Source organism: Diadema antillarum, unplaced genomic scaffold (assembly GCF_040938485.1).
Source record: "Diadema antillarum isolate AM-2024a unplaced genomic scaffold, OU_Dant_1.0 seq00000086_RagTag, whole genome shotgun sequence".
NCBI classification, from domain to species: Eukaryota; Metazoa; Echinodermata; class Echinoidea; order Diadematoida; family Diadematidae; genus Diadema; species Diadema antillarum.
The window spans coordinates 335,949-357,428 of NW_027271178.1; the positions used below are offsets into that span (position 1 = coordinate 335,949).

Here is a 21,480-nt window from a genome sequence, read left to right on the forward strand (position 1 = left end):
TTTTTTAATTATATAGAATACTATGTGAGTGAGATTCTGTACATCCCGTCCTAGATCATTTTGTGAACTTTGGTCACAGATCGAAAATAATGCTTATTCCTGGACCATTGTGCTCATTTCCCCCACGGACAGCTATCGACGAAAGTGGATACTGCCACACCTGGTCGCAGCAGCACTACCGCACGTTCGACGGGAAAACATACAACTTCCACGGGGCCTGCACCTACACCCTGGTCACCGACTGCGTCGATTACTCCTTCCACGTCTACGTCGAGAACGACCTCGACTGCCAAGATGGCAGACACAACAATACGTGCTACAGGTCAGAAGAATTTCGAAGAATTTCGAGTATGTCATCACGAACCGATGAGTTTATAATAACACTATCAAAATAAAAAATACATATTTGTGCATGTGATATAAATATAAGTTAGTCAGCGGTATATCAAACTGATGACACCAGTAAACATCCGGCAAGAGAGACCTATACTAGTTTGACTTCAGAACTTATTCTCTCTGTTAAGTCTCTATGTACTTTTTATTATGTATATTGCATGATTATTACTTTCAATTATGTATTCAACATTAATTTATGAGACGCTGTCAACACAAGCATTCATTTGTTTTTGTCAGGAGTCAATACAGTATACAAATGATGCACAGGGTTCACGGGTTTAATGTTGGAACTGTTCAAACTGTTTCCAAGGTTAAACGAGAGCATCCAATTCTCACTGATCAACGAAAGACTGAGGTCTGTGCATCATTCGTTTTATAAGATAGGCCCATAGATTTATGAAATTCATTTTACCCCATCATGTGTCCGGTGCGCCTACAACACTATACAAGGCTTGAGCCATGCGTTCGGATTTTACCCGACATGCCCGACGCATGGCTCAGTGTGGATCAGTGAAAGTCAATGCATGACGTCTGACCAATCAGATTGTATGGATTCTAAAGCCCGATTTATAAAGTCTCTTTTAAACTGGTGATTGTGGTTTACCGGTCTCTCTTCATCAGGTCAATTCTCATTGATAACGGCAACCCTGCGTCCATGATCTACTTGCGACCTGGTGGTCGTGCCTACTACAAGAATGAGGAGTTGACCCTCCCTACGAAGGCAGGTGGACTGGTCCTGGAGCGCATCGCCCACGTTGTGCTGGCTACGAGTGGGCTGGGCTTTACCATTCTCTACGATGGGGAGGAAGACATTACGATTTACATCACCTCAGATTCGCTGGAAGGCCACACGTGCGGTCTTTGTGGCGTGTACGATATGGACGCCTCCAACGATTTCCGCATGCCAAGCGGCGCCATTGCTTCCGACGCGTACACCTTCGGGCTCTCGTGGAAAGGAATGGATGAAAGAGGTAAACGGGGCATTCCAGACGATCTTTTTTTATATTTCACATCATATAGTAAATAAATCGGCAGCTCCATGTATAAGATTGTGGAATTTATTGTAGTCATTGAGCAGAAAAACCAATACTCTGAAAGATCTTAAACAAATTACACTGAACAACGTAGTTGATGACATAGGAGCCTCACATATTTCAGAACTGTAGCAGTGTAATTCCATTACAATACCGCTTGCTTAACAAGTTTACCTGTGTGAAAGCTATGCATGCCTTCTTTTTTTGTACTGCTTCCTTGAGTCCTCATGCATTCTTATGGTGAGGCTGCCATGTCATCATCCTTGTTCATTGCAATTTGTCATAAATTTTGAAAACATTCTTATGCCTCACCCCAATTAGTCCTACTAAAGATTTTGAAACTCTGTACTCAGTCGCACAAAAAATACAGTTGTTCAAATGTAAAAGTATGAAAATCATCCGGAGGTCTCCTTTAGCAGAGGGACTTCATTACATATAGGCTTTCGGAGGGTGCTATAATACGAATTTATATTGTGGATTTCACACATTCAGTCCCACATGCTTGCTTTAGTGAAGTTTAAAAACTAACATGCCCAGTTGATACAAATGATATTTTTTTTTTCTGCTCATGTGCATAGTGGAACCCCGAACTGGCTTTCCTTATTCAAACCGCCATTTGCCACCTCGCATCCAGGAAATTAATCTACTTCAATTCCCCTTTTAGCTGAAGAAAGAAGGATTCTTAACGGAGGAAGTGGGTAGTCGTTGTTGTTTTTTTTTAGACTCAGACAAAGTAATTTAGCGATTCTTTTTTCAAATTTTGCCAATGTAATTGCCGTGATTGGGGAAGGGGAATTGCATGTCGGATGGTATTTTCGATCCATTCACATATAAACAGAGTACACATTACGCTTACCTACATTTTCAGGTTATGATGACAGGTTCACTTTATAAAACACACCAGTACTCACACATCACACCTATCCAGCTATCTGAATGTCTATCTTCCTATCTATCTATCTATCTATCTATCTTTCTATTTATCTATCTATCTATCTATCTGTCTATCTATTTATCTCTATCTATCTATCTATCTATCTATCTATCTATCTATCTATGTATCAATCTATCTATCTATATATCTATCTGTCTATCTATCATCTATCTATCTATCTATCTATCTATCCACACTGTATCTATATCTCTAACTATCTATCTATCTATTTATCTATCTACCCGTCTCTTAATACTCTATCGTCTATCTTTCTATCGATCTGTCCATGTATCTATCTACCTACCTACCAATATGTTTATCTCTTTATCTATATTATCTACCAATCCGACTATACATGTATGTTCATATCTACCCCTGCCTCTCCCCTTCGGTCTCGACTGCGAAGATCCCGCGTACTGTCCCGACGTGCCAACCGAGCCGCTCCGCTGCTCCCAGTATACAAGCTTCGAGAGTGACGAGCAACAGGAGAAGGCTGAGTTCGCCATCTCCGAGTGCGCCCATCTGTTGCATGGGACCTTCATGGCCTGTCACCAGGTAACCCGGAAGTACAATTCCAAACCATTTTCTTTTTTTTTTCAAGTAGACTATGTTGTAAAGTGAGGGATCAGAAGAATAAAATGCCAGATGTTTCGACAAAATCGAAAGTAGATATGAATTATTGTAAGCAAGGAAGCTTTAAAGGCTCGATATTTCGTTAAAAAAACAATAGAATGGTAACAACCAAAATCAGCTGAGGTGATGATGTCATCAATTCTGCATAATTTTCTGCGCAATTTTCTGCGCAAAGATATCACAAAAATCATATATTCGACAGTTTTAATAGCAACTGAACTGATGTCTCTGGACAGTCATCATTACTAGCATAAAATTATAATTTGACCCGACTGAGAATGCAATCTTTTCTCTTCGCTTCTATTGGCAAGAAATTTGGGCATACTGTAGCATTAATATCGATAAAACAACGGTCACTTTGCTATGTTCAGTAACAAAAGAGTCTATAAGTAGAAATGAGAGATTAGAGATTAGAGATTTTCAAGAAATTGCTCATACGCTGTTTTACAGGTTGTGGATCCACAGCCGTACATTACGGCGTGCGAGCAGGACGTGTGCGCGTGCGAGATGGTAGAACAGTCAGACGGCTCGATGGGCAACGACTGCAAGTGCGCTGCTTTCACCGCGTACACACAGGAGTGTGCCCGCAGGGGGTACCAGGTGTCGTGGAGGTCTATCGACTTTTGCCGTAAGTTCAGCAATATTCGTATTATATTGTCTTAATTAAGAACATAACATTACATCTACATGCAGTTGGCTTGTTCACACGAGGACGTCGCATTAAAGTTATATCGACATAAACTCATTTCTAGTCGTGTGACTAATACTTTACGATGAAATTCTGTAATTAAAAGGACGCAATCAGGTCATCAGGGCCGGGCGCAGTTTCGTCAAAATTAATCAGGGCCGATATGCTATATAACCGTGGGCTCACTTTTTACATTTCCTTTTTCATGCAACAAAAATAATAACAGAGCAAGAAACGATAATCAAGTAACTCAAATGTTACAAACATTACATATCATTTTCAATGTCTATTCTTTGGTGTTTATGCTTTATCTGAACCGCGAAATAGAGGTCTCCTCTGTCTTTACCATTGCATATCGTATTAATAATGGGTACTATTATAAAGCCTACTTGAATGATTGTGATGTGCATAAAGTAACAGAGGAGTTATGATAAAGGAGACATGATACCTAAAGGATCTATATAGGGGAACAGCTGGTATACTGTATGATATTGTACGTGGATCTTGACGTGTGGTTTGAATCATTTGGTCAACTGCGTTGCTCGAACAACTCCATAACGATGTGATTTTGTTTGCATTCTGTTCGCAGCGTTCACCTGTCCTGCCGATAAGGTTTACGATCAGTGTGGCTCGGCGTGCACCCAGAAGGGCTGCAGTACCGCCATAGCTGACTGCGAAACAGACGACACGGTGGGTTGTATCGAGGGCTGTCACTGTCCGGCCGGTACCTACCGGTCCACCTCCGGGGAATGTGTCAGTGCCAACCAGTGCTTCTGTGCGTGGCAAGGGAACGAGTACGAACCGGGACAGACAATCTCTGACGGATGTAACGAATGGTGAGTCTTGCTAATAAAGAGCATTGCTATACATATCAGTGGACCAGGTGACAAAAGAAGTATACAGTCAAACCTGTCTTAGCGGTCATCTGTCTATAGCGGTCTCCTACCGTGTACGGTCACTAAAAAATAATTCCCTCCGAGAGAAAAAGTATGTTAAAAAGCCTGTCTAATAGCAACCACTTGCATACAACGGCCACTTTTCTTCTCCCTGGGTGGTCGCTACTGACAGGTTTGAACTGGTCTGAATGCTTTGTTAGTGGGGCAGGCGAGCCTGGAATGCATCTCCCTCTATCCCTGCATTTGGCCCTTAAATGAAATGGGACAGTTGACATACAAAACGATTAATTTAATTTAAAAAATCGACAACAAAAGCTATGATTCTCCCAGGGTACCGCCCATATAGTGTTCGTGTCAAAGTAGATGTGTGTGTGTGTGTGTGTGTGTGTGTGTGTGGGGGGGGGATGGATGGGGTGGGGCGTGGGAGTGGGAGTGGTGGAGGTGTTCAGACCCTTTAAATTTGTGTGATGTTCGGTCATTAGATTTCCGGTCCCTTACACTTCTAACGTACTCCTTTTATTTGTGCGTTCAGGATTGCGTATGATTATGTACCTTGTCATCCTTACCGTAGATGGCAGCAGAAGAAAACGTAACTTGGTAACGATAATGACGATGTTAATACCGGTGCAAATGGACCAACCTGATGATTGTTATCGATGTTAATGGTGTTAATATCAGACAAAAATAAATGCATAAACGTGATGTGTTGTTGCACAAGAGAAAAACATACATGTAAATGTCGGTACAGTGAACAGTTAGAAAATGCGGCTGAAGCTTTTTTTTTACGGATTATCTTTTCATCTTAGCATAAACGAGACTTTTCAACTCAATGATTCAGATATTTTATGTTTTAACATTTTCAATTATGTGATCTCCTTCTTTTCTCACAGTAACTGCATAGATGGGAAATGGCAGTGTTCGAATAATGACTGCGGAGGTGAGAAAATATTTTCTGTTACGATATTTCATTGGTCATAATCACAGCAAGAAATTATTTACTTGAAACGATGAGATTACAATGGTGGGGTGTGTGATAATTGTGTTAGCAGTACCCACATTACTGATAAATGTGGGTTAAATTTCCATGTCATTGATATTGTAATCATATTGCAGGATTATATGTATAACCTGAGCACATCAGTGAATGCATGAGTAAGGAGGTCTTATCTGCATAAGAGATCTTTTATCATAATATTACGACTAAAGTATTATGCCAAATCAGCATTGTTAACATGCACAAATCATGCTCGTATCAAATCGCAGTTTACCCTCAAAGGAAAAGGACAGTCGGACGTAAGACTTTTATTAAAAGAAACATAATAAATTATTCATTCTTCAGCTAGTCGAATTCGTTGAATGCCGTTAAATGCCCAGCGGAAATAACGATTGCCTTTTGGTTACTGAATATCCTAAATCATTGTTGTCAACTATAATTCGTCTGCTGAGAATGAGAAGGGCTTCAAGTCTTCTCGAACACTATGGGTTTTGTGGTCACTTAACGCCCTTATCATTCTCAACCGACGAATTTTGTTTGTTTTGTCGAGCCATTACTTGAGAATGCAATGAATGAGATATAACCACGCATACATATTTTTATTTCGTTCCAAAATCCATTGATGTAAGTTTTGATTCATCCTGGTAACGTTCAATTAAGGCGCAAAATTAAATCAATTCAAATAGACTTACTGTTTCAATTTCGAGAACGGTTTCACGTCCGATCCTTGACTCTTCATCAGCTGTTATGATTTTGATGACTAAAAAAAAACAACAACCAAAACGAAATATGCACAGACGTACTGTCGACGTTGTTGTTTAGAGTCAGTCTTCGAGGTGATCTCCGTCGAGGAATTCTCCTGAATACAGAGCTTCGCACCCGGTAGATGTTGTGTCGCAGTCCCTCACATTAAGGGTGGGGTTTTAGGCAAAGAGTATCGATGGTTTCGTTACCTCGGCAACTATTGCAATGTATCGCTACTGGGTTTTTTTTTTTTTTTTGCTAGTATTGTTGTTTTCTCTGTACAAATTACAAGCATTGTTTCTGTCACTCAAGAAAGTGAGATTTATGTTCATATATTGTGGAAAAAACCCGAATGAACTTGAACTTGAACTTGACAGGGGTCTTTGTATAAGCGTCTATGTCAAATAGGAGAATCCCACCCTTATGGGTGGGGGACTGCGACACAACCTCTTCCAGGTGTAGCGCTCTATAATCTGAAGAATTCCATTTCTTGACGATTGACTCCGAACAATGAAGTGCATCTGCGGCGATTGGCAACGACGTCGTTTTTTTTTTTCTACCAATAAATCATACGAGCTGGTGAAGCATCCAGGATCAGACGTAAACCGGCTCTCGGAATTATATCAGTAAGTCCAGAGGCAGTGGTTTAACTTCGTGCATTAATTTGGTCAAAAAATGCAGGCATGTGTCAGGTGGGCGGTCTGGGCCATTATCACACCTTCGATAGCTACGACTACGACTTCGCTGGCACCTGCAGTTACACCCTCGTGAAGGACTGCTGGAACCCCCTCGACTCGTCCGTGGTGTACATCGAAAACGCCGAGTGTGGCATGGAGGGAGCTTCGTGCGTCAAAGCTGTCGTGCTCCATGAGGGCGCTAACGTAGTTCGCCTCAGGCGAGGACACCAGGTGCTGGCCAACGGACAGGAGGTGACGGAATTCCCCGTGACCGTCGGCAACATCTTCGTCAACCAGCCGACGCAACATCAGACAGCCGTAAGTATAAACGCGCCTCATTAGGTGTGCGTGTGAAAGGCGTCTCTGTCTAACCTGTAAGATCACACGACAGAGTAAATCTTATTTCAGACAATAACAACAACAACAGCAGCAGCAGCAACAACAGTAACAACTGCAACAAATATAATGCAAACAACAGCGTCAATGACATAGGCCAAAACAGACCCTACACTTGTGTGTGTATAAGCACACGTCGATCACTGGCAATACGTTTTGAGGGAGGCATAATTTCCCAGCCTTAAAAGAAAGTACAATTCTGATCACCTATCGCACTCGAATTACCTATGAAGTTAAATTGTCATCTTACCACAGGATGTGTTAAACATGCGTCTAAGACTCCTTTAATGTAGTAATTTGTGATGTGATGACGTATTATTACTCAACTTTGAGGACAGGAGTGAACACGCATATATTGGTACACGTCGCCATCTAATGAGTTTAATTCCGAAGTAATGTAATGTATGTAATGAGATCGCAGAAGATAACGTAATGCGGAAAGAAAAGGTAGTGTGTACATGATTTCCCTTTCAACAACGAAAGGTTTTTATCCCAAGCATGCAAAACGGACTCGATGATATCATGGGTCGATCTGTTTAATTCTTATACGAAAGGCCGTCATGTCCAATGGACTAACCATACTGTTCGACGGCAACAACCACGTTATCGTTATGGCGGATGAGAGACACATCAACTCGACCTGTGGTCTGTGCGGTACCTACAACAACAACCAGCGAGACGACTTTTACACGGAGGCCGGTAAGTATCTACCCAAACACAACCCTTTCTTTTTATATATTTGTGTTGGTGATAATGCCACTGTTGATCACGGCAGCATTGCTATTTTTTCTTCTGTTGTCACAGTTGTTGTCAACGTGTTTGTCGAGTCCATTAGAGTTCAGTTCAACCAAATATTGCATTAATCGGTACTGTGATCTTGCATTGCGTTGACTGTACATTGAGTGATCACGAAGCAATGTAAATAGCATTGGCCTGTAGGCAGTAATAATAATCTTGGGAAGACTTCCTTACGTCCCTCTTATTTTGTTGTACCACTCTATACTACCCTACCCTTGTTAGCTCACGCACGGTTGTATTTACCAGTACATACTGAGTATTTAGCAAGTGGTGGGGTATGAGATGGCATAAGGAAGTTTTGCCTCTGACTATACAAGACAAAACGGCTGGATTGATAACGCTTAACTTCATGTATGATAGGCTCAAAGACATCAATTTGGCTAGCTTTTCCTATGTATGATAAAGTGAACTTAGTCCTTTTATATCACGCTGTGTATACGACATTAATAGCCTGAATGTGAGAACCACGACTTCTGATCGAGTTTTTGCCCCTTAATCATGTTTATCATAAAATATATCAACAACCTTAGAAGCAAATTTTCCCCATTATCCTGAACTGGTGGAGTTTTTCCTCAACTCGATCTTGGGGCGCTGTGGCATAGTGGATACTACTCCCGAATCCCGACTCCTGATCGGAGGACCCGAGTTCGAGTCCCGCTCAGCGTTTACGTCCTTGGTCAAGATGTTTTTACCCACAATGTCCCTCTCGACCCAGGTGTATAAATGGGTACCTGGCAACGCTAGGGTAATAATAATAGCAGGGCCCTCTGGTAGAGCAGTGTCAAGACTGAAGAGACTACCCTGGATGAATAAGACATTATTATCTATTATCATTATCTTGAATGATTCTCTTGAAACACCAACTAAAATGGGCTGTTTATGGTATTCTTCCAGGTGACATCGAATCCAACCCGTCGTCGTTTGCTAACAAGTGGAAGCTCGGCACGTCGTGCCAAGACAGCACGGACGACCAGACAACCGACCCTTGCGACCTCTACTCTCAAAAGTCGCTGACAGCCGAAGAGGATTGCTTCAAACTCTACGACGACCCCGCATTTGCAGGTAACGCTCGACCACTACACGTTATCGGACATATCACACACACACACACACACACACACACACATACAATTATCATAACAGTGCAGACTCCAAAGAAAATTTACACTGTCCACCTGTCTCTTTCTCTCTCCAGCTTGCCGTCAGTACGTCGACCCCGAAGCCTACTACGAATCTTGCCGAAGTGACGTGTGCAACTGCGAAACGGGCACCTCGTGCAAGTGTGAAATCTTCGCCATGTATGCCTCACAATGCGCACAGAAAGGAGTCGTCATCGACTGGCGCTCAAAGATATCCGGATGTGGTATGTGCGCACTATGGAATGCTTCATTATTTCTGTAATGCCTCTACGTAAGATTATGCTTGTGCACGGCTACGTATAATGCCTACGCAACACTGAACACTGAGAACGGTAGGCCCTAACCCCTTTGCTGGAGTTACGTCGTAAGATACGAGACTTTGAGGCACATATTTATCGTGTTTATGGACCTGGCGTTAGTACAAGTAATACCAACAACATTAATGAAAAACAAAGACATATGTTGGGAAGATAACATGTAAAATCAACTATGTCGTTTGTCTTTATGGAGGTTATGTTTTTACGCTTGACGTAACATCTAAAAGTAACGTCAATAACACCTGTGTTGTTGTTGTTGTTTTTTTTTTTTTGGGGGGGGGGTTGAGTTTGATTCGTTCGAATGAAGTGTCGTTGTATGATTTCCAACTATGGTAAATTTTCTGAGTTGTAGCAATCATACGGATGGAAGCTTCATACTATTACCAACCTTTGATCGATACCTGCTCTGTATCGCCCCACAGGAATCGACTGCGAAGGTGGCTTGGTCTACAGCGCTTGCCACACGATGTGCGAGACGACGTGCAACGCGCTCTCCTCCACAGCCACCTGTGACGAAACCTGCGTGGAAGGCTGCGCATGCCCAGACGGTTCCGTCATGTCTGCCAGCGGCGCGTGCGTGCCACCAGAAAACTGCGGCTGCGTGGATCGCGATACCGGCGTGAGTTACGCCCCTGGAGATTCAGTCGCCAAAGGATGCGGAACTTGGTACACCCTGATTTATTCTTATTTTAAAGAAAGACAAGACAGATAGAGGGAGAGAGAGAGAAAAAAAAAAGAGGCTGACGAAGCGAGATAGAAAGACAAATGGAGAGACCGAAATGCTTTGGTTTTGCTGGTCTTGCTTCGTTTTGCTCTGTGACATAAGTTTGGGAGTGATTTTCAATTATATACTTTTAGGAAAGGGTATGACATTAGCAACAAACACAGACTTTTTTTTCTCCCATAGGACCCTTCGAATGGTATTGAATGTTCTTTTAGTAATCCTCTAAAACAACATATTATTTCGTTTTCAGTTCAGTTCAGTTCATTTCTGCATTCCGTTTTATAATACCATGTAAATTTGTAGATAAATGCCATAAAAATGGGAATCGTTCCAATGCATCAACTCACATTATGGGACATGATTGTATGAAGAAAACGTACAGGGAGAGAAAATATACAACGATGTCAAACTGAATATAAATTTTAAGGTAAGGAACAGATCAAATTGGGAGTATGACATTGCAATGCAGGGGACCATCTTCTAGTAAGAAGAGCTTATCTTGCCAAATCCGTGGGATACTGGCGACGATGACAAAGCGAAATATCAGGTCACGTGAGCGTTGGTTTCTCTGTTTTTAACTCTCGCTTTCTCATTTGACGATTGCAGTGTTTGTGAATCGGGGACATGGACGTGTGACGGACTAGATTGCCCAGCAAACGAATGCAAAGTGAACGAAGAGTATAGTACCTGTGCCAGTGGAGACCAGTGCCGGAAAACCTGCGCCAACATGCACGAGTTCGAGGGGTGCTCGCCCGCCACCTGCTACGGTGGCTGCGTCTGTTCCGAGTCCACGGTGTGGAACGGAACCAGCTGCGTGCTGCCCACTAGCTGCCCGTGCCACCACGGCGGACACAGTTATGACGAAGGAGCAGTTATTCAAACTGACGAATGTCACTCGTGGTAAGTAATTTGCATGAAATTGAGACTGTGATGCCAAAGGTCAGAATTCACAGGAAGTGTCTTATACAATGTAGACCTACATGTGATGCGGACCGAAAAGGAGTATTTCATTATCGAACGTCCTGCACATGATGTGCACACCTGGGCAAATGATCTCTCTACATTCTCCGTTGGTTAGACGCTTCGCTCGCGACACTATGCATAACTTTCCCGGACTTAACAACTAGTGAAATTCATGTTCAAACAAAGAATAGACCAGGCGACTATAGAATTTGGGTTGAAGGCATTAAAAAAGAATGCCCCACCAATATTGCAAATACAGAGACTCCAACCCCAAGCACCTTCTGATCTGGAGATTCTCCCGCAAACGGGAGACTCCAACTTGATGTGCGCAAAGTGCACATCACGAGTGCGAAGCGGGAAGTTCCTTGCGGCTGGGGTCCAGGGCCCGCTTAACTGCTTAAGGGCCCTGGAAGCTCTAGGGTTCTAGATGCTCTCTTGTGTTTTCTCAGGCTTATTTTTCAACATTACGGTGAAACTAAGTGAGAAATCATTTCAAGCGGGAGACACAGAGCCAAGGCGGGAGAAATTAAATCTCAAGCGGGAGAACGGGAGATTTTGCAAAAATGGGCTTTCGGCGGGAGATCTCCCGTCGAAACCGGGAGAGTTGGGGTCTCTGCAAATATCCAAGCTTCTTGTCTGTCAAGTGGAAGTGCTGGCATACACTTTTTGTTGTATTACAGATACTTATCTCAATATTTAAAATCCACAGACGTATAAATTGCCACTGATTGACTTTTTTTTTGCTCTTACGAAAAGTGGAACTAAGAACTGGCTTATTGCACATACAATCAGGCGCCGATCTTTTGTATGTTTCCATGTCATTCTTTGTGTTGGCTGTAAGTTGCTCAGGGAAACATTATTGCCATCTCAGATATTGCTCTATTCATCCTAATGCACTCTGTAAAAAGTGATATTCACAATCCATGGCATCCATAAACGTTCCCAATCAATCAGACAGCACTTAGATCCTTAGGGGCACTCGGAGCCATTACCTTTTTTGGGGTCAAAAATATCGTCACAGCGCTTTAGCTACACCAGTACGTGTAGGTTGCTGTATGGCCCTATCTCATTTCTTTCTGTGTGATGATTTGCCTACTTTATTGTGTTTTGTAAGCTATGGCATAGCTGCAACGTGTAATTCTCCTCAATACAGATTATGCATAAAGTTCATTTGGTAGCCATCATTGCAAGGAGACGATTATTATGGTATGCAAAACGAACGACGCAGTTGTGTCTCAGTTGGAGGTGATTTGTTGTACTGAAATACCTATGATTTTCGTCATGGTATTGGTGAAAAATGTTGCCTATAAACGAAATTCCCTGCGAATACAACATTGCTCTATCTATATAACTAAAACAAAACACCAAACCTTCTTCTTACTTTTGTATTCTTCCCAACCAACAGTACGTGCGAAAACAGCAAATGGAGTTGCCACGAACGCAATTGTCACGGTAAGACATTCCGTAATTGCATGTTCAGTCTCCATTCTGCCTTTGCTGAGTGTTACATGTACTATGTAGAATGCATGTGGGGAAATATATAATTTCCATGGTTTACTATAGTAACTTCTCCGGCTCAAACAATTCGTTTCTGTGTGAGCATTATCAATGACTGCAATCTATGTATGTGTGTGTGTGTGCGCGCGTATGTGCATGCATGTGTGAATAGTGTATAAAGGTAACAAAGCGACATTGACTTATTATGGTCTGTGAAGCACTCTTAATTGAGATCAGATATATCGAAACCAATTTGAATCATTTAGGCGTGTGCACTGCCTGGGGCGACCCTCACTACAAGACCTTCGATGGTAAGCTCTTCGACTTCCAGGGCGACTGCGACTACGTGCTGGTGACCGACAGCGTCAGCCAGGCTTCTGGAATCGCTTTCTTCCACGTCGTTATCGGCAACATCCCGTGTGGAACCAGCGGCGTCACTTGCACAAAGTCTATCACATTTACGATCGGTGAGGGCGGTTTCAAAATCTGTTGGACAATCACTTGATGTAGAAAGAAAAAAAAGAGAGAAAAAAAATTGGAAAGACAGCTTTGTTTCTAGATTGGTCCTAATTGTGTCTTACGGTTTCATTTGTGTGTGTGTGTGTGTGGGGGGGGGGGGGGCTAAACCCTGCGTATCCGATTGATACAGCCTTTCATTTAGTGAGATCATTTTAATACATGTACCCTTTGACGCACATTCGCGAACAATAAAAGTTGAGGTCTATTGGCGCTGTCAGTTGCGCGTCAAGATTTCTTAATCGTAAGCTTCCAAGATAAGTACACTGTACAAATGAACGGCTGAATCTGTGATTGAGCTATATAAGTACTGGAAGAGGGCCCTAATATATTCTATCTCTTGTAGTTTGTCTCTTTCTTTTATCATTTTCAAAGGGAAGGACTGCATTGAAATATTTGCTGTAATAGTGATAAGATTATCTTTTTAACAAACTCTTCCTCGTACCAAATTTCCTTGATTCTTTACGCGGAAACGAATTAGACATTAGCACCGTCCTTTTACAATTATCGTCGCCTTTGAAAACTCAAACATTAAAACAACAGCAAATTCTGTACCTGTAGACTGAATTCTGACTTCCGTAACAGTGATTGTTTCGTGTTCTGATTTATTTCAAAGGTCATCGCTTGTGTAGCCGAAATCTTAACTGTGAATGATTATCGCTTGAACAGCAAGCTTGGTTACTGTTGAGAACCATCATTTGGATACGAAAGCATAATTATTGTGACTTAGTTGACCATTTTTTTTTTGGTGGAAATAATCGACTCTGAATGCATCTGTTCTCCATCCTCTTCAGGAACTGGCGCTAATCAGGAGAAGATGCAGCTGGTCCGAGGCAAGCCCGTTCCGCAGTCGGCCGGTTCGTTCCAGATCAGTCTGGTTGGCTCGTACGTCTACGTTCACACCAAAATCGGCATCACGCTGATTTGGGATCAGGGCACTTGGATCCAGGTCAAACTCGATCCCATGTACAAAGGGAAGGTGGGTGAAAGGTCACCGGAAGTAATGTAATTTTTAATCAAACTGACGATTTTTTTTTCAAAGGAAAAAAACAACATATAGAACGTGTTTGTGTGTGTGTGTTGTGTGTGTGTGTGTGTGTGTGTGTGAGTCTTTCGTGTGAATGAGAATATACCTACAAGCTGTATTCCAAATAAATATATATCAATATGAATACATAAATTATAAATACACAAAGAGACAGAAAAATACATAAATTAATAAACAAATGATTCAAACAATAACAGCAAATCATGAATGAACATTAATGAAGTTGAATGAATTGTAGGAGTAAAAAAAAAATGTTCGTTATTTTGTATGCTTTTACGCAGACTGCGCACGTACAATATAGATTGCCTCATTCAATAGATACTAGTAAAATAATACTTCGCCTTCCAATTTGAGTGACACAAATTCAGACGTAGTAAATAAGTTTGAACCAGCATTGGCTTGTATCATCGAAAGTAATCTTAAAGCGCAACCTTTTTGGTTAGTTTGCATTTTTTAAAATTGTAACATTAAACTGAGTAATGCGCATGCTCTGCAAACTCCTTCGGTATTAACAGTTGAAAGACTTTAACTCATCCTGCGCCAATGAGTCACATGTGTACAAATTTTACACACAAAACCTATGGCCAGGTTATCTATGCGACACGTCATAAGGAATAAAGGGATATCTTGCATTATAACTAACCCACATTCTTGCACCACCTCAACCACGACTTGAAGGAAAGATACATGTCGTGTTTAAAGACAAAATGGTACGTATGTGCGGGTTTTTTTTTTTTTTTAATTTTCATTCATTCAAATGCGTTTCCCAGGTTGGCGGTCTCTGCGGAAACTTCAACGACCTGGTCAGTGATGACTTCCTGTCGCCTGCCGGGGGTCTGCCCGAGACTTCGTCCATCGACTTTGGTGACGGCTGGAAGGTTAGTAAACGCTGACAAAATGAGGCAAATACTAGTAATCCTTGTCTGACTGTTTCAGAAAAGATTACATTACTTTGGTGAAAATACACCAGAATATGATGCCCCGTATCTGCGTCATTCATTCGCTTGCAAATACATGCGTTTGATTTGGCTCACATATACTATGTTCATTTCTGTGCATATACATTCATATTTAGTTTTCTTTGGTTATTTGTGAACATAATAATCTGATGCCGTCAGCTGATGCATCTATTCCAGTTGAAATGTATGACACGATTTGTATTATCGTCTATTGTCAGATTGTAATTCCTGCGTACTGTGATTACAGCGTTGTATGTAATCATTACCGCCCCGTCTTGTATAGTAAGAGACAAACAAACAAGCAAGCAAATAAACAAACAAACACTGCCCCTTGATCGGATAAGACATAAAACGGAGATCCCGTATGTGAGAAAGTCATAACTCCATGTACCTTAAAGATTCCTCTTCATTTATTCATCGGAAAGAGCACTGACCGTAACTTGGTAGAGTAGTCCCGCTTCACATCAAACTGGAACCCCATGGAGGGCCAGCTAGTACAGCTGCATATGGGCTGTCAAACCATTTTATCAGATGGGAAAAATGAAAAAAAAAACCAAACAAATAAACATATTTACGCGCGTTTACTCAACGGATTCACAGTGCTAAAGAAGCGAGATATACCTATTTTTTTTTCTCCTGCAGGTCCATGAATACTGCCCTCGCCCGTCGCACATCCTCCATCCGTGCATCCAAAACCCGTTCCGTCGTGCCTGGGCCATGCGACAGTGCAGCGTCATCAAGTCGGAACTTTTCGAGGACTGCCACAGCGAAGTCAACTACCGTCCGTACTACACGCGATGCGTCTTCGACACGTGTGGCTGCGACTACGGCGGTGACTGCGAGTGTTTGTGCACGGCCATCTCCGCGTACGCCCAAGAGTGTAACGCTAACGGCGTTCCCATCCGATGGCGCTCTAACGATCTTTGCCGTAAGTTACAGCTCTGCGCCGTTTTGCTTTTATATCTTTTTGACTAGTTGATTATTGAATTGCATAGGCTGGTGGCCATTGATTGTTTTCGTATTCAAGTCCCATCTCATTAGTTAAGAATTATGATACAATAGCCAATAAACAGCCCATTTATTCTGCGAACTTTACCTTTTATAACATCAAGGTAATGTCAAAGAATTCATACTTTTACTAGCGCCGCACTTAAGTTTTCAAACTCTGTTATCACGTGATGTGATTATTATTCTACAGCCATCCAGTGCGACGGATGCCGAGAGTACGACCCTTGCATCCCTGTGTGCAACGTGTGCGGACACGAGGGCCGCTGGGACGAAAACGGAGAATGCCCGGACACCTGCGTGGAAGGTTGCAACTGCCCGCCCGATCAGTTCTACCAGGATGGGGAGTGCGTGGAGGAGTGCGCAGTAACCACCCCGCCGGCGACCACGCCCTATATCACAACCCCACCGCCTTGGGAAACCACCACGACACCTCATGCAGACTTTACAACTCCTACCGAAGAATCTACCACAAGACCCATTACGCACCTGCCGACCACGACAGAGAGGTCAACAACCGCAGGTCCCACGACGTCCGAATCTCCATCGTCCGTTGCCGCAACCACTCCCGGCTTCCTCACACCGCCGCCCTACACGCCACCGTTTAACGCCTGTGAGTCCACCCTCGTAACATGACTTAACCTGTCATGACTTAACCTGTCATGACTTAACCATGACTTAACCATGACTTAACCATGACCATGACTTAACCATGACTTAGTCATGACTTAACCTGTTCACTGCGACATTCAGAACAAGCAATCCGATCCTTTGCACAGGACCCACGAAATTCCGTATGTAAAGGGTTAATTACTAATCTTGAGTACCACGCCATTTTTTTTTTCTGGGGACAGTTCATTCCGTTAAACCTACCGGGGTGATCATTTCATGACCGCATTCTTAATCATCTTGTAGAAATGGCAGTGGAAGCGCCCAATACTGTAACTGTAGGGTCACGCTCTTTTCCCCAAATAATTCATAGACGTACGTATCATGCGTATTACGGTGTGACCATTAAAGCCTTCCGAAGTAGTGCATAATGATATAGTCTTAGATATTCGGCTGGCTGGAACGTCGATACGCAAGACGAACTTGTTTTTGACTTCTTTTGCACTTCTTTTTTTTTCTCTCCAAAAGTAGAATTTTTGCAGGTGAAGTGATCCATTCATTCAAAAGTTCTCTTTTACAAGCTACATAAGCTATGAATGAAAAGTGATAAGATGAGCTAGCAAGGAAAGGTGACTGAAAGAGAAGGTGGTTGTTTACTTTTGAATCATTTGAACCTGTAGCTGTATATAGTGTGATCTGCTATACAAGAATTGGTACACTGATATAAGGGGATACCATTCGAATCTCGCTTACGTCCCTCAGGCAAGATGTACCATTCTTTCAAGAGCAGCTCTTAGGTAAACAAGTGCTCCGACAATGTATGTAGAGTAGTGCTTATGCGCCACAAATTACGAACCAATTATCGACCTCTAAAAAAAGGAATCACTATGATATGTTATCCGGGTTTTATCTAGGCCTATTTCTTTTTTTTTAATCACGTATTATCACGCACGAAGGTTATTGCAGCGGTTATGGCGATCCGCACTACAAAGATTTCAACGGTAACGACTTCGACCACCAGGGCAACTGCACCTACATCCTCAGCCGAGACATCCGGCACACGCCGTCGAGGTACATCGTTCTCATTCACACAATGGAGTGTGAACGATTCCCTGGCACCACGTGTCCAAAGGACATAGAGATCGATTACAAGGGCTTCAATATCATTCTCCTCTCCGATTTCAGTCCGAAGGGCGTAAGTACTGAATTACTGAAACTGTGCTGGTCTTACACTCGAGGCACAGTGAACAGTTCCAGCACGTTTATTTTTAAATTTCACTTCACATTGTGTGCATGTACTAAACAAAAAACAAAGTACACACAAGCAATCAGCAAGATACAAAATATAATTTAACCCTAACTCGCGCGATGTATCGCTATCGCGAGAAGCTATCGTCGCGACGTTTCATGACTTTTTTCTTTCGAGTCTCCCGCATCTTTTAACACCAAATTTGCGATGCCCGGGCGCGCGGTTCCAAAGTTGCGCATAAATATGCACATGCATGTCAGACCAAAACGTGAATTCGTGTACAATTTCAATGCAAACTGTGTTTACAGGCAAATTTCATAAAAGCATTATTATTTTGGGGTTTTATTGATTAAAATCAATTAATAACATATTTTTTTTTTTTTGGAACAATGTCGCGGACAAATTCCATCGAAAAAACAATGAAAAACATAAAGTCGAAAAAACAAAGAAATTCAAAAAACAATAAAATGCAATTTTTTTCTCTTACATTTGCTAAGGACCCTAAAAAGAATATTTACACAAAAGATGTGCCTGTTTTGAACTTTATTTAGTGATTTATACCAAATTGTCTGATTTCATGCATCATTATGCATAAATTAGCATAATTTAGTGTAAATGATAATTTTTGAAAAAATGAACTTCATGGTACTTTAGATTACATCATAGGCAATGTGTGTGCCAATTTTCATCGCGATCGCGCGGTCGACGGCCGAGCTCTATCATCTACCTAAATAGCCCGGCCTAGTTAGGGTTAAAGTTGGTAATGACAAGAACGTGTGTTGGTATATTATGTACATAAAAGACAATTCTCAATGACATGTGAAATATGAAGGAACCGAAGAAGCAAAGCTTGTGACCACGGGTTCCAAGAAAAAAGTAGGAATGTAAATTCGTTTTGCAATAGAGATAGGACACAAAGTACTAATGACGAAACTGTATGAAAACTGAAATTGCAAGATACAAAGGGCAGAAGAAGTTAAAAAAAGAAAGAAAAAGAAAAGCAGAGAGAAAAGAAAGAGAATAAGTGCTAATTGATAACAAACTAATACGCGAAATCTTTATCAAATTACAATTGAATCTTTTTATTCTCTTTTTTTTTCAAACCATATTTTTGTATACCTCTAACAGGAATATCTACTGGTCGTGGACAACATCTTGTATGTACCCCCATTCAACCATTCGGAGTTCATAGTTTTCCAGGCCGGTATCGACTTTATATTTCAAGGGTTCGAAATCGGTCTCGAAGTCCGTTTCATCCCCTATTCCAATGGATACTTCAGCGTCGAAGTCCCCGAGGCTCAGTTCTTCAATAGCACAGATGGACTGTGTGGTAAGTTTGAGGGAATTCTACAGTGTATTATGCCAAGAAAAGGGTACATAACTCTTATTATTCATATCAAGAAAAACAATGATGTACATTTTAAAGTCAAACATTAACCTGATTCCAATTATTTTCTCTATTAGATTCCAATATAGTTCAATAGCTTTCTTCAATTGGATTCGTGTTAGGAAGGCAGAAATCAAACGAAATCAAATACACAATAATCCATATCAAACAGACTAAAAAGTCAGAATTTCATTGATATTGTACGAAGAAGAAATAGAACCACTAGATATCAAAATTTAAAAATCTGCATGATTATTTTTATCATTTGCTTTTCATCATTAGGAAGTCAGAATTATTGGTCATAATGTAAGTGAGACGAGATCAAATTGTAATTTCCTTCATTTGATCTGTCCAAGACAATGAAATGATTTTGGGTGCGATTTGAATTGTCAAAAGCTTTCCGCTTGAAAAAGAAGAGCAAAGAAGAAAAAATCCCAAGCAAAATGACGGAGGGTATAGGGACAAGACCCGACTTGCGCAGACTTCAAAAGGGTAAAAATAAGATCGATGGTTATGTATGGTCTTATACTTGTAACAATGAATAATAACAATGATAATAATTATTATTCTAACTGTTTTATCATTATTGTTATTATTATTGTTATTGGAATTATTATTATTATTATTATTATTATTATTATTATAAATATTATTATTATCATTATTATTAGCATTATTGTTATTATTATTATTATTATTATTATCATTATTATTATTATTATTATTATTATTATTATTATTATTGTTATTATTATTATTACCATTATTGCCATTGTCATATCTTGTACTAATCATGACACTGCCGTGCCAGGATATGAGTGTAGTCTTCCGGTCCGAAATTTTGTACTTCCGAGGTCATGCCCCACTCCGTTACGCAGGTTCTAATAGTTCACTTGCTTCATTTTTTCTCCATCTCAAAATGACAACCAGGTAATTGCGGGGTTAATGACACCACATGCGAACAGGACACGAACTGCTGCGATCTGGTGTTCCCGCCCGAAGACCGGGAAAATTGCGGTTGCGAGGAAATAACGACCCCGTGCCCGCCTACCGACGGCAGCATCGAGTGGTGCTCACACATCTACGACCCGGAGTTCGTCCCGTGCCACAACTACGTCGATCCGGAGTCGTTCTTCAAGGATTGCCTCTACGACCACTGCTACGCCAACGACACCACGTGCTGGTCGTTCGAGGCTTACGCCATTGCCTGCTCCCGCCATGGAATATGTCTAGACTGGCGAGCCGATGACTTCTGCCGTGAGTATATAAATCAATGAAATTCACACGACCAGTTTAGAGCTCAATAGATTCCCTCGACACCTTAAAGCTCTCTCAAGACTTTTTGTATAAGTAGTGGTACTTTCTAGAATTATCTTTGCAAGTTAAGTATACAGCACGTCGATACATTAACATACATATATGACACTGTGTCAACCTCGTGTTCACGTGATTCGGGGTGAATCGACTAAATCGTAAAAAACCCCAAAAGCACTAAATGCCTGATTTCGACGAACTTTTCACTCTTTTCATCGAGAATTGTCAAAGAAATCTTATCACTGCATTGTCAAACAGGTCTTTTTTGTTCTTGTTTCTTTTGGACGACGACAAATGTTTCTTTTTGGAGGACGACAAAACGAAGGAAAATTGAGGTATATCAAAAATTGACGTCATCTGGTCCATGTAATGTCCTAGGGATAGATCGGGTCTCGCTCAATATTGTTACTATTTGTCATGTTGAATTATTTCATACATTTTTATTTCTGTAATTTTGTTAGCGCTCTGAGCCTAAACTGCAAATAATAATTATGATAGTATATTTTGATCTGTATAATAATTGTCTGCTATCCTCTATTCCCTGGTGGAAAGAATTCAGTGCT

At 41.4% G+C, this 21,480-nt stretch overlaps 1 protein-coding gene across 6 annotated transcripts in view; it reads left to right on the forward strand.

Moving 5' to 3' along the window:
* The window catches only part of LOC139726520 (uncharacterized), a 99,015-nt gene that overhangs the window by 12,304 nt on the left and 65,231 nt on the right, over positions 1–21,480 (forward strand). For all 6 annotated transcript variants that reach the window (XM_071637478.1, XM_071637481.1, XM_071637476.1 and 3 more), the window contains exons 4-24: positions 133–322; positions 1,018–1,367; positions 2,771–2,919; positions 3,448–3,625; positions 4,275–4,521; positions 5,472–5,518; positions 7,001–7,314; positions 7,947–8,091; positions 9,085–9,252; positions 9,386–9,553; positions 10,069–10,312; positions 10,977–11,270; positions 12,739–12,785; positions 13,097–13,297; positions 14,141–14,325; positions 15,165–15,272; positions 15,996–16,281; positions 16,552–16,971; positions 17,924–18,162; positions 19,345–19,546; positions 20,534–20,860. In XM_071637478.1, the coding sequence (XP_071493579.1) occupies positions 133–322; positions 1,018–1,367; positions 2,771–2,919; positions 3,448–3,625; positions 4,275–4,521; positions 5,472–5,518; positions 7,001–7,314; positions 7,947–8,091; positions 9,085–9,252; positions 9,386–9,553; positions 10,069–10,312; positions 10,977–11,270; positions 12,739–12,785; positions 13,097–13,297; positions 14,141–14,325; positions 15,165–15,272; positions 15,996–16,281; positions 16,552–16,971; positions 17,924–18,162; positions 19,345–19,546; positions 20,534–20,860 (4,509 nt within the window). The remainder of the gene's footprint in view (positions 1–132; positions 323–1,017; positions 1,368–2,770; positions 2,920–3,447; positions 3,626–4,274; positions 4,522–5,471; positions 5,519–7,000; positions 7,315–7,946; positions 8,092–9,084; positions 9,253–9,385; positions 9,554–10,068; positions 10,313–10,976; positions 11,271–12,738; positions 12,786–13,096; positions 13,298–14,140; positions 14,326–15,164; positions 15,273–15,995; positions 16,282–16,551; positions 16,972–17,923; positions 18,163–19,344; positions 19,547–20,533; positions 20,861–21,480) is intronic.